The 12,185-nt window shown below is 46.9% G+C and overlaps 1 protein-coding gene across 1 annotated transcript in view; it reads right to left on the bottom strand.

The window, feature by feature from the left end:
- The window catches only part of TOGARAM1 (TOG array regulator of axonemal microtubules 1), a 38,288-nt gene extending 26,402 nt beyond the window's left edge, over window positions 1–11,886 (bottom strand). The window contains exons 1-3 of the mRNA XM_066624427.1: window positions 10,792–11,886; window positions 4,904–4,955; window positions 2,189–2,323 (exon numbers count right to left, since the gene is read on the bottom strand). Of these exons, the coding sequence (XP_066480524.1) occupies window positions 2,189–2,323; window positions 4,904–4,955; window positions 10,792–11,886 (1,282 nt within the window). The remainder of the gene's footprint in view (window positions 1–2,188; window positions 2,324–4,903; window positions 4,956–10,791) is intronic.
- Between the last annotated feature and the right edge of the window lie 299 nt (window positions 11,887–12,185).

The following is a 12,185-nucleotide window of genomic DNA, read 5'->3' as shown; positions in this document are numbered from 1 at the left end:
GGCAACGTTGACTTATTTCATGTGATTCTGGAGGACAATCTTCCTCAAAGGGTGGAATTGCTTTCTGCATCTGCTCTTTGAAACAAGGTAAAGAGTGGAAGAAGGGATCATAGTCAAAATGTACACCTCTGTGTTTGTTAGGTACCTTAAAAAGAGAAAATGTTTTGGGGTTGACTGCCAGTGGGATGGATAAGCCCTAAAATACAACCAATTTGTTTCTTAACCCATTTTTGCCCAGCCCACGGTGTACACATTTGATCCCTGCTGCATATATGCAATGTTGGGCAGAAATGGCTTAACCAAGTATGTAGCTCCACTGATCCAAGAACATCAATTGCTGCAATAATGACTTAACATGGCTTCCTTCCAGGAGGTGGCCTCACATACACAAAGTCAGACCATCTGCCCCAATTCAATCATTTACTGCACAATTACATGTACAGACCTTCTCATTCACATCAGGAGTAGATCCAAGCCAGTATTCTCTGTATGTTGAGGAAAGGTCACAGGTATATTTGCTTGTACATCTACACATGAGGACTTTGATTTTAATCTATTGAACAACAGCTTTACTTGAACATGCTTTAGAAATATTGACACCTATTCTTAATGCTACAGCTCAATAATCATGCATGTGCTTTGCATATACAATATTAATCTCTGGTTAAAAGGTGTCAGGTGAGCTAGGAAAGACTTCTGTGAGGTTTTGGAAACCTGCTGCCAGTACTAGGCTGCTTGAACTAATGATTTAGGTAATGGAACTAGTAGAAACTATAGAAACTATAAGTAGTATAAGCAGTAGAAACTACAGTAGAACCTCTTTAAATTGACCACCCAAAGGACTGGAAGAAAGTTGGTCAACATAGGGAGGTGGTCAACATACGGGGGGAAAAGGCATTTAAATACGTTCGAGTTTAGTTCCCAGGACAACAAATGCAAGGCCAAGTTATTATTTAGATTGGATTTTTAAAAAAGTTTTATTGCAAATATCAATGAGAATTGATCCTCTTGTGATGCTTACTGTTTATATCATCTATTTCTATATCAAGAGACAGAGAATAAACAGCCCACAAAAAAACCCTGTTTTAAAAAACCCCTGAAAATTCATAAGCTTAAAAAAAATTGTAAGTTAAAAAAAATACTTGGTTTCATAGCAGACAGGCAGACCAATGCTATACCTTGCCAGCCCACAGCATGTAGCATGTTACAAAGCCCCAACAGCTAAAAAAAACCCACTTTTTTACTTAGGCTGCCTAGCCTCCACTGGGTCTCCTCAGATTCACTAAATGCCAGAAGGTATTTGATACGGTCCCTCACTAAAAGTTGTTGAGAAAACTCCACAGTCAGGGAATAAGAGGACAGGACCTCTCATGAATTTGGAACTGGTTGAGGACCAGGAAACAGAGAGTGGGTGTCAATGGGCAACTGACAAAAAAAGTGGAGAGGAAGAAAGTGGAGTGCCTCAAGGATCTGTCCTGGGACTGGTGCTTTTCAACATCTTCATAAATGACCTGGAAACAGGGATAAGCAGAGAGGTGGACAAGTTTGTGGATGACACTAAACTTTTCTGAGTGTTGAAGACCAGAAGGGATTGTGAAGTGCTCCAGAAAGATCTCTCCAAACGGGGAGAGTAGGCAGCAAAATAGCAGTTGTGTTTCAATATAAGTGTAAAGTAATGCACTGGTGATGGGAACCAAAGTGAAAGGACAGTGGCTTCACTATGCACAAGCAACCTCATGTCCCTCACAACTTGGTACATGTCCAGGTACAATCGGCAGCCGGTGCAGGTCTGTCGGCTATGTGCAGTGTGCCCACCTATAAAAACCCTTTCGCGCACACACTAGCAGGTGTAGGGGAGGGTTTATTGCGTGGCTTCTTGCTTTTCCAAGATGGGACAAACTAGACAAAACACAGGCCCACAGTATCGCGTTCAGTGGGCAACTTACAGAGGGTAAATTAAAACTCTGTGCAATGGTCAAAGTGGTCAAAATACAACTTACGGAGGTGGTCAGTATAGAGAGGTTGGTCTCCCACAGTGTCTGTCCATACTGTGAAAATTAGGTCAACTTAAGGAGGTGGTCAATATAGAGAGGGGGTCAACTTTGGAGGTTCTACTGTATAAGCTTACACTCCAGCCCATGTTAGAGTAGAACAATTGCAGGACAATTGCACAGTCTTACAAAGGTACCTTTCTCTTGCCGATGGTTATTCAGTCCTAGAAACTGTAAATCAGAATCCAAACTACCACTCTTTTCACGACTGTGAGAGAAACCAAAAAGGCTGCATTTTCCCGAAATATGAGGCTGATGAGAGGTCATCAAACCTTTTAAATGAAAAAGAAAGGTCAGTCAGGTATGTTTCCCTCTGGAAAATGTGAAGTAATCCCCCATGCAAACACTTCCAGCACTGTATGTGCAGGAACTCCCAGGCAACCTTATAACTAGTTTTATATATACGCATAGAGCAGAATAATGCAGCTAGCAGGGTGCAGAGAAAGAGAAATTTTGCAGGGGTATATTAAAAGTGCTCCTAAGTAGCTCTAACCCTAGTCAAGCACAAAAATTCTACAGGATGAGGCTAAATACAAATAAGAGAAACACTAAAGAAAAAAAAAGACATAGAACTAAAAAATCAAATCATCTCTCTCTCTCTCTCTCTCTCTCTCTCTCTCTCTCTCTCACACACACACACACACACACACACACTCTCTGTCTCTCTCTCATATCAGGCACAATAGTAAATGAACACTGAACCCCTCCTAAGCTCAAGCCAGTCCTCCAATCCACTGCCAATGGAAAAAAGTAGGTCTGGTCTTGCCCGACAATCTTTGTCACTATTGATGCGAAGTGCAATGAAGGCTGCTTGCTTATTACAACAATCATGCAAGCTTCTTCAGACACCACTGGGTTTTAAACGCCCTATTTAAAATATGCCCTTCATTCAAAATTCCTTTCTAAGAGCAAACTCTGCATGTTTGCTACAGATCCAAAGCTGTTCACCCCAGATAAATTGGCAGCCAGTCTCCACATAGTCCCTCCTTGCACTTGCATTTAACAGTTTACTTATTTCACTGTCCAGTTACCACTAAATAGCTTCCAAACCTGTATATTTAGCCCTGGATGAGTAGTAGCCTGTATTTACAGTTACTACTGAAAGATCTAGAAATAATTACAAGAACTCTAGAGAATTATTTCTGTTCGTCTCTAGACAGACACAGCTAAGTTCAGTGATATCTCCGAGGCCATGTGCTCTCAAATGCAAAGACAGGTGAAACTTTTTCTGACCATGGGGCTGAAGTAGAAAGAACTAGAAGTCGTATAGCCTTCTCTTAAGATGATATGGTCAGAGAAGAGATTCCTCACTACTGAAGTTAATGCAAAAGTAAACAACTGCCTTTTGAAAGTGAGGTAAGAGCACAGCATTAAGGCTGTATACCCAAATAAACTCTATGTAGATTTTCAAGTACTCTCCTACCTCTACAATGTCACCATTTCTTATGCTTGATCTTACCCTGGTTATAACAAGAAGGAAAGCGCTCAAATGTGCAATGGAAGAATACTCACAAGAAAGCATTTGGGGTGGGGGGGAAGGGAAGCTAGGCAGGATTGCAATATTCTGCTACAGCCCTGGCTAATACATGCTCTCTAATAACCCCTGCATGCTCCTCTGAGAGACAAGGATATAAATGACCTCCAGTCTGGTCCTGTGCATAGGCTGGCTGCTTCAGGAATTGCTCGTGTGTCTGTGTGTATATATAAGAAAGAACTAGTAACTACAGCTCATCAAAGCCCAAACATTGTGTAGGTCAGGCAGAAGCAGCACAACCTACAATGCCATTTGATGCAGCCTTGGATCTGCTGCTGACACCTCTGCACACAAAAAAGCCTCTTACCTTGCTGCTGGAACCATTTCTTCAATTGTGGAACTGCAGGACTTTCAGTTTGATTAAAAAAATTAGGCACCTCCTTCACTTGCACAGTCCTTGTAAATCAAACCTGAAGTCCTGCATTTTCACATTTGAACAATCAGTGCCAGGAGCAAGGTGAGGAGGTGGTCCACTTTCAGTTCACTTTTAGCAGGCAGAAAGTGGATCAATGCAACTCACATCTGTGGCAGGCTGGAGAGCACCCTGAATCAGCCTGAATCTCAGTATTTCCCCCTCCTGTAATCCACTGCTGATCACTTAGCTTTATGGAAGGGCCATGCCTGGTGTCCATGTGTAAATGCATACACACGCACAGGCATGCTATAAATTCATTTTTAGAGTTACCTCCTAGGATCTGAACAATTAATACGAAGAAGATATAGGCTGCTTCTATCAGGAGTTGAATTTTTGTGAATGGAGATACTAAAGAAAAAATACACAGCAGACCATACCTTGACAACTAAAGAAAGCAAGCTGGATCTGAGAACCTGATGAATTGATTAGTTTGTGAAAACTGGGTTACCCAAATTCTGATGAATTCAAAATGCCCAGGAAATCCCTTTTGCAGGAAGGAAGTTTCTTTTGAAGCATAAAGACATTCCTGTTTTAAAAGACCCCCATTTTAAATTGAAAAAACAAAGCTTCCACAGGCTCTTTGCTTTAAGATCGTGGATGCTTTCATAAATGAGAAAAAGAGATTGAAAGTCTAGTCATAATTTGGATAATGCAACCTCTATTGACCAATCAGTTCTAGACTCAGATTCAGTTTAGTCTCTTCTCATTTAAGTGCTAGGCCACATATGGAAGGTGAGTCTCTCCACCATGGGAAGAGCTGAGTTGGCGGGGTGAGGGGGTAAGAAAAGGGAGTGGCTGTGAGGACAGGTCCACCACTCCTCTCCATTGCCCCATCTTGCATCACTGAAATGTGACCACAAGATACCTGGAATGCTAAACACATCTTGTAACTAAGTGGCTTACCTTGTGAAGTTCTTAGTTTTGGAGAATGAAAGAAATCATTTGATGGAGAGAGCTGCAAATAAAACACAAACGACATTAAAATGCAACCACTTCAATTTTCTTTCTTGTTCAAGAAGTTGCACGCTTTCCTCTGCAATGATCTAAATGCTGAAATTGGTCCTAGGAACCTCAGATGAGCTTTTAAATCCATATGAAGATTTAACCAGGTTGGTTTCTCAAGAGTTTAAATATTTAATGAACCACATATAAATGACACACTTTTGGTTCTCCTTACCCCATGGACAGCTCCCATTACAAGGACCCCCCAAAAAGGGCAAGCAGACCTACCTCTACAAACTTTAGGATACTCAAAATTATTTCGAGAACCTCTTTTTATGCATCAGAAAGTTCCCCCCTCAAGAACTGCTCTGCTTCTGTGGCTGCTAGTCTTCTCGCTAGTATTTCTGAACTACTGCGCACATTCTTGACTTCACAAATTCCTTTAGACACTGCAAGGGTATTTCTGTTAATCTGTAACAAAACTACACTAACTGGAACATACCTAAAATTAATAATTACATCCATTTCCTCCATGACTCTGAGAAACCTTCCCTGTTCCTCTGAAAAATTACTTCAATATACCACACTACCCGACTCTTTCAATACCGGCAACAAAAGATGCCTACTGAACACTGGAATGAGCGCACGAATTCAAATTATTTAACAAAAAAGCTGTTCTGAGCAAATAAATATTTCAAATTATACCCTATTATCGCAGGACCAAAAAAACCCTTCTGCAGCTTGCTCACGTTTACAGCCCATTTGTAAGATACAATACCAAAAAGGACAATAATATGCCACAATTGCTCTACAAAAGTTTGTATAGCTGCTGTGGTACAACACAAGTCTGTGCTAAACAGACCTCATGTGCTGAATGCTCATCATCAGAAGCATCAACATGGCCTGTAGAAGTGTGTTCTATGTGCAGTGGCTTAAAGAGGGGGGCTATATAGCAATGCTGGATGGCAGAGTCACCTGCGCCCCTGGCATCTGAGGTCCAATCAAGCCACAACACCAAACACATCTTACCACAGAAAGAAGCAGACGCAAAAGAACTCTACTGTAACCAACACCACTTGTTCCATAGGCTCCTAAACCCTGGGGAAGCAGGAAGGATACCAACTGACTGCTGTGACAGCCTTAGCTCTGAAGAGAGGATTAGACAAATTCATGAAGCTGTTGACCGATGTATTAGCCAAAATGGCTGAACAAAACATTAAAGTTGCTGAAGAGCAAATTGCAAAGGTGGGGAGGGCACGCTTTGCTTGTGGGCTATGCACAGCTGGAAACAAGAAACTGAGATTAGATGGACCTTTGTTCTGGGTCCAGAAGCTTCTTATTTTCCATATCTAATATGAGATACAACAATTCAAGAATCCAGACGTGTTATCCTTTCCTTTCTTGTTTTTAAAGCATGTAAATCAAGGTGACATGGCTATGCATTGGCAATTTTGTTGGCAAAGTGACCCTGGATGTACGTTTCAGTGGTGATTAGGTCCTATGGAGTCTATCAGCCTGATGACACCAGTTCCACTTCCTGCAATCCCTCAACATTCCGAGGAATCCCAGCTTCTCGCACAATTCCAAACCCTGCCTAAAAGTCACAGTGCAACTATTATTAATTATTAATAATAAACAATAACAACAAAAAAGTCAGCCTTCTTGGCCGACAGGTCCCAGATGGTGGTATTGGGGAACTCCTGTTCGGCACCCTGGCCCTTGAGGTGTGGGGTACCACAGGGTTCTATATTGTCCCCCATGTTGTTTAACATCTACATGAAACCGCTGGGAGAGGTCACCCGGGGATTTGGAGTTGGGATTCGGAGTATGCTTATGACACTCAGCTCTATCTCTCTATCCACCTGACTCGAGGGTGGCTGTCTCTGTCCTGGAGCGTTGCCTGGAGACAGTTGGGATCTGCATGAGGGCGAACAAGCTGAGATTAAATCCAGACAAGACAGAGGTCCTCCTGGTGCAGAAATTCACGATGCGGGTGCTGGACTATCGCCCTGCTCTGAATGGGGTTGCACTCCCCCTGAAAGAGCAGGTTCGCAGCTTGCAAGTTCTCTGGACTCGCAGCTCCTCTTGGATGTCCAGGTGTCAGTTGTGGCCAGGGGTGCCTTTGCCCAGCTTCGGCTGGTGCACCAGCTGCAGCCGTACCTGTCTCGGGCGGATCTGGCCACGGTGGTCCATGCCATAGTGACATCAAGATTAGATTATTGTAACATTTTCTACGTGGGGCTGCCCCTGAAGACGGCCCGGAAGCTACAACTAGTGCAGAATGCGGCGGCTCAGGTAGTTGCTGGGGGTCAGCGGTTTGACTCCATCACGCCGCTACTCTGGCGGCTGCACTGGCTGCCCATTCGTTTCCAGGCTGAATTCAAGGTGCTGGTAATGACCTTTAAAGCCCTAAACGGCTTGGGACCAGCGTATTTGAGAGACTGCCTTCTTCTGTATAATCCAGTCCATTCTCTAAGGTCATCAGAAGGGGCCCTGTTGGTTGTGCTGTCATTGAGAGTAGTGAAGGGAATGGCGGCCAGAAACGGGGCCTTTTCGGTGGTGGCACCTGCACTATGGAATTCCCTCCCATTTGAATTGAGAGCAACTTCCTCATTATTAACATTCCGGCGGAGCCTGAAGACTTTTTTATTCAGGAAAGCCTTCGAGGCACTATAAGGGCTGTTTTTAATTTATCTTATGTCTTTTACTGCGTGTTTTCAGTCTGCTGCTATGTATTTTATCTTGTTTTAAATGTTTTTAAGTGTTCTGTATTTTTAATGTTTATCTGCCTTGTATTTTTTAACTTGATTGTTAGCCGCCTTGGGTGCCCTTCAGGGAGAAAGGCGGAATACAAATCCAATAAATAAATAAAATAAAATAAAAAGTAGTTCAAAAAGTTGTTTGCCTAGCAAACCCAATAAATGGCTCCCTACCCTCAAAGGGTTCACCGACTAAGGGCACAATCTTACCATGCGCTAGAAGAGGCAAGCCAAGAGGCTTGCGCTGTATCCAGCCCAGGTTAGGGGCCCAAAACTGCTCAGCAAGTGGCAAGGGAAAACTTTCCCCCTACCTCTGGGTAAGGCACCCTTGCCTCTATGGGTCGCCTCAGACTTGCACCACCTCCTGAGGTGGCACAAGTCCGAGCAGAGTGGAGCAGCTTAAAGCCACTCCGAACTCCCTGGGAACAGGGGTTGGGATCTAGCATAAGTGCTGGATCCCAGCCCCGCCTCCCACTTCCCCCACCCGCCCCTGGGGTTGCCCACCACCTGCCCTCCCCCCACTCAGGAATGCCTCCCTCTCGCCTCATCCCTGTCCACCCCAGAGCCTTGTGTCAGCCCAGCCAGGCCGACACAAGGCTCGCCGCAGAAGCCACCACAGAGGCTGGATTCAGCCTCCGTGCACCACGTGCAGCTTACTCCGGAGGAGGCACAAACATGCTTTACAGCATATTTGCGACCCTTGCGGGACGGCACAAGGGACTTATGTCAGGTGAAGGGCAGGACTGCACCCTAAAAGAGGTGAGGCAAAGACACCAGCAACAGCCACTGAAAAAAGACACCATGCTGGGGTGAAGATGGACAGTTGCACTCCTCCGCTTAAATGAATGAAGACACCTCTTTAAAAGGTGCCTCTTTGCCCAATTATGCAACGTGTTAACTATGCAATTTGTTAAGACTAAGCAAATACCCTGAGCAGATGTATGCAACCTATCCATAAGAACAGCCCCACTGGATCAGGCCAGAGGCCCATCTAGTCCAGCTTCCTGTATCTTACAGCAGCCCACCAAATGCCCCAGGGAGCACACCAGATAACAAGAGACCTCATTCTGGTGCCCTCCCTTGCATCTGGCCTTCTGACGCAGCCCATTTCTAAAATCAGGAGGTGGCACATACACGTCATGGCTTGTAACCCGTAATGGATTTTTTCTCCAGAAACTTGTCCAATCCCCTTTTAAAGGCGTCCAGGCCAGACGCCATCACCACATCCTGTGGCAAGGAGTTTCACAGACCAACCACACGCTGAGTAAAGAAATATTTTCTTTTGTCTGTTCTAACTCTCCCAACACTCAATTCCCTGTTTCCTGGCATTTGATATTTCGTGAACTTTTTATAATGATGTTTTAAGTTTGGAAATCAGATATAATCAGCCACTTCAGGACCACATTTGTTGTACAGCGGGATACAAATGGAAAGAATAAATACAACCAACTGTTAGAATTTGGGATGCTCAGTTCATCCAATCTTCCTATTGTCTTGCAACTTTCAGATAATAGAGTTAGGTGTCTAAAATCCAGATAGCAAGCAATGAATAAGTGGAACAAACATAATCAGTCTTCTCTGAAGTGTTCAAATTAAGACACAAGGAAAATAACTCATAATATAAGCTACTTGAAACCCCAACTTCCATGTTTTAATGATAAGAGCTATCTGGCAGCTAAAAAAAGTAGTAAGCAACAGGCTGCTATTACTTTTTGTTAAAAATTCATCATGTAGTTAGTGTAGAACAGTGCTTCTCAAAGACCTCCTTGAAGGTTGGAAACATGCTAAATGTTGGTGGGGGCAGGGCTTGGGGTGTGTCTTCTGGTCAGAGCAACTTCAAGCATCAGGGAGGACAGCAAAGGGGGCTGCAGGCCTCCTGGACCCTCCCCAAGGCTAGTGCAACCCTCCAGGTAAGCAGGAAAACCCCAGGCATCAGGATACCCATTACTGGTCACTCCCCTTAAGAGGGAATGGCCCACTTCCTGTTCCCATGTGGGTCATGATCCACCACTTTGGGAACCACTGGTGGAAGAAAATAGTGGCAGCCTCTAAAAAGAAGCATCCAAAAATTACACAGATGTCTATAAAATGCAGATTTCAATACAAGCCTTGGTTTATTATCCACCTATTCAAACACACAAACTGTGTTCAACAGACTGTGCTGAGCCTTGAGCAAAATGGTGAAAACAGAAATAAACCATTTCTCTCTACAAGGTAACATACACAATAACTACTACTGTAAATTCCTAGCTATGGAAAATAAACACATTATCCTCTGATCATCACTTGCCTGCAGGAATAATTAAATACCAAAAACTTATATCAATAGCTTCAAAGTAACTACATAAGTTTGCAAAAACCTATCTGCATGTTTCTCAGCAGAGAAAAAATTGTTTAAAGACCATCAAGCAAGGAACCTTTTCTGAACAGAAAATGTCTTTTAGCTTTTCTTTTCAGTTCACTAATGTGCCTCAAACAGCCAACAATTATAATTAAGAATTTTTTTTACTCTGTTCAACAAAATGTAGTTCAAAGCAGTTACCCATGAGCTAGTAAACCGTTCTATGGGGCTTTTCCTGTGAAGTCATCTGCAAGGATGGGGCAGCAAGTGCATAAAGCACACTTTTTCTTTGAAAGATTCTCAGGTTTATCACCAGAGAAAAACGTGTTGGTATTATATTGTCTAACATGCTGTACAGCATTCATATTGGAGCCATGACACATCTTTTCTGGTTGACCACTCTGGTACTGCTTTTGTAATTGGTGCAGTCCTTCTTCTAGGGGGACCCTTGCCCAGTCACTCAAACGTCCAACAGCTTACTGAGCTTTTGTCCCTTTCCCTCCACGCATTTTTTCTGTGTGTCCTGCAGACCAGACAAGCACCCCAGACTGGTTCTCAGACATAAAATAACCAAGGTTGTGTAGCATGAGAAACACAATAGCTAGAATCAGAACATCAGTGCAGATCAAGACCAATGAAGGGAGTTGACAGGCAAAGGCCCCCAGATAGCAGGTGAGAGAATACACCTAACATTTTCCTCTGTTTTAGCAACACCTTCACTTACTGCTACAATCAGCAGGTTGACTTACTGGCTCAGTATCCTTTGTGAGGTACACCTGATTTCCAGGCCGTTCACTCTCCCAGGGCAACTTCCCTTTCCCAGCACTCAATACCCGCCGAGGGCACATTCCCTGATCCGCAAAAGGGGTGAAAGATCCAGCTGGCTCCCCAGAATAACTGTGGGCGCTCTGGATGCGGTTGCCCTCCAGCAGCCAGTCCGTGTCAGCACCATGGGGCAGGTGGAAGGCGTGTCCGTGGGTGGACGAAGGCAGGGGCACCGCGTACTCCACAAACCACTGGTCCGTCAGCTTGGGCAGGGTCTTCCTCGCCAGACGGGCCTGGACAGCGCCCATCACCCCCTCGCCGTTGTCCTGCAGCTCCACGGCGTCCACGGCCTTGAAGATGAGGGCCGCCCGGCCGGGACCCAGGGCCGAGGCCAGGACGGCGAAGGCCTCCAGGGCTGCATGGCGCACGCGGCGCTTGCCGTCAGTTAGGGCCGGCGCAAGGGCGGCCACCATGGCAGGTAGGTCGAAGTCCTCGCTGGGGAAGGTGAGCAGGGCGGCGATGCAGATGGCCAGCACGACCTCGCGCACGCGGGAGTTGCGGTGGCGCAGGTGTTCAGGGCGCAGCAGCAGATCCAGCACGGGCTGGGGGCCGGCGGCGCGCATGAGCCCCAGAAAGAGCTGGTGGTACTCCTGGCGGATGGCCAGCTTGGCGTCGCCCAGCACCTTGGCGGCAGCAGCTACCAGCGGCTCCAGGCGGGCCCTGGCGGCGGCAGCGGGCCCCAGGCGGGCGGCCAGCAGGCGCAGTCCCTCCAGCGCGCCCAGCGCCACCTTGAAGTTGGAGTCGTCCAGCAGGGCGCGCAGCAGGCTCAGCAGGCCCAGCAGGCAGGGCGCGGGCAGGCGGGCCAGGGCCGCGGGCGCCGCCTCGCCCAGCACGCGCTTTAGCTGCTCCATGGCGCCCACGCGGCCCCGGTAGTCCTGCTGGTCCAGCAGCCGGGCGTGCAGCTCCGCCGGGACCAGCCCGAAGCGCAGCCCCGAGGAGGGGGCCGGGGACGGGCAGCGGGAGCCCCCGCCGGCGGCCTCCGCGCGCCCCTCGCCCGCAGCCGCCTCCTCCCTGGCCATGCCCCGCGCCGGGGCCTCGCCCGGCCGCCCCGCCAGCCCGCCCCCGCGGAGGCCCCGCGACAGCAACCCCGCGGCCCGGCCTCCCCGCCGCCGGGCCCCTCGCAGGCGAGCATCGCCGTCTCCAGGGAAACGCGTCACCGCCGACGCCTGCGAAGCCACCGCAGCCTCAGCCGCGACCCGGCCCACTGCGCCTGCGCGCGGCGCGCACCGCTCCCAGCATCCCGCGCGCGGACACAGAATGCAGGCCGCCGCGGGGGCAGGGAGCGAAAGGGGTTAATCGAGAGTCACGTGGTGCGAGG

Source organism: Tiliqua scincoides, chromosome 1 (assembly GCF_035046505.1).
Source record: "Tiliqua scincoides isolate rTilSci1 chromosome 1, rTilSci1.hap2, whole genome shotgun sequence".
NCBI lineage: Eukaryota > Metazoa > Chordata > Lepidosauria > Squamata > Scincidae > Tiliqua > Tiliqua scincoides.
Note: the sequence above shows the minus strand (reverse complement) of the source record. Positions and strands in the feature narration are given on the sequence as shown.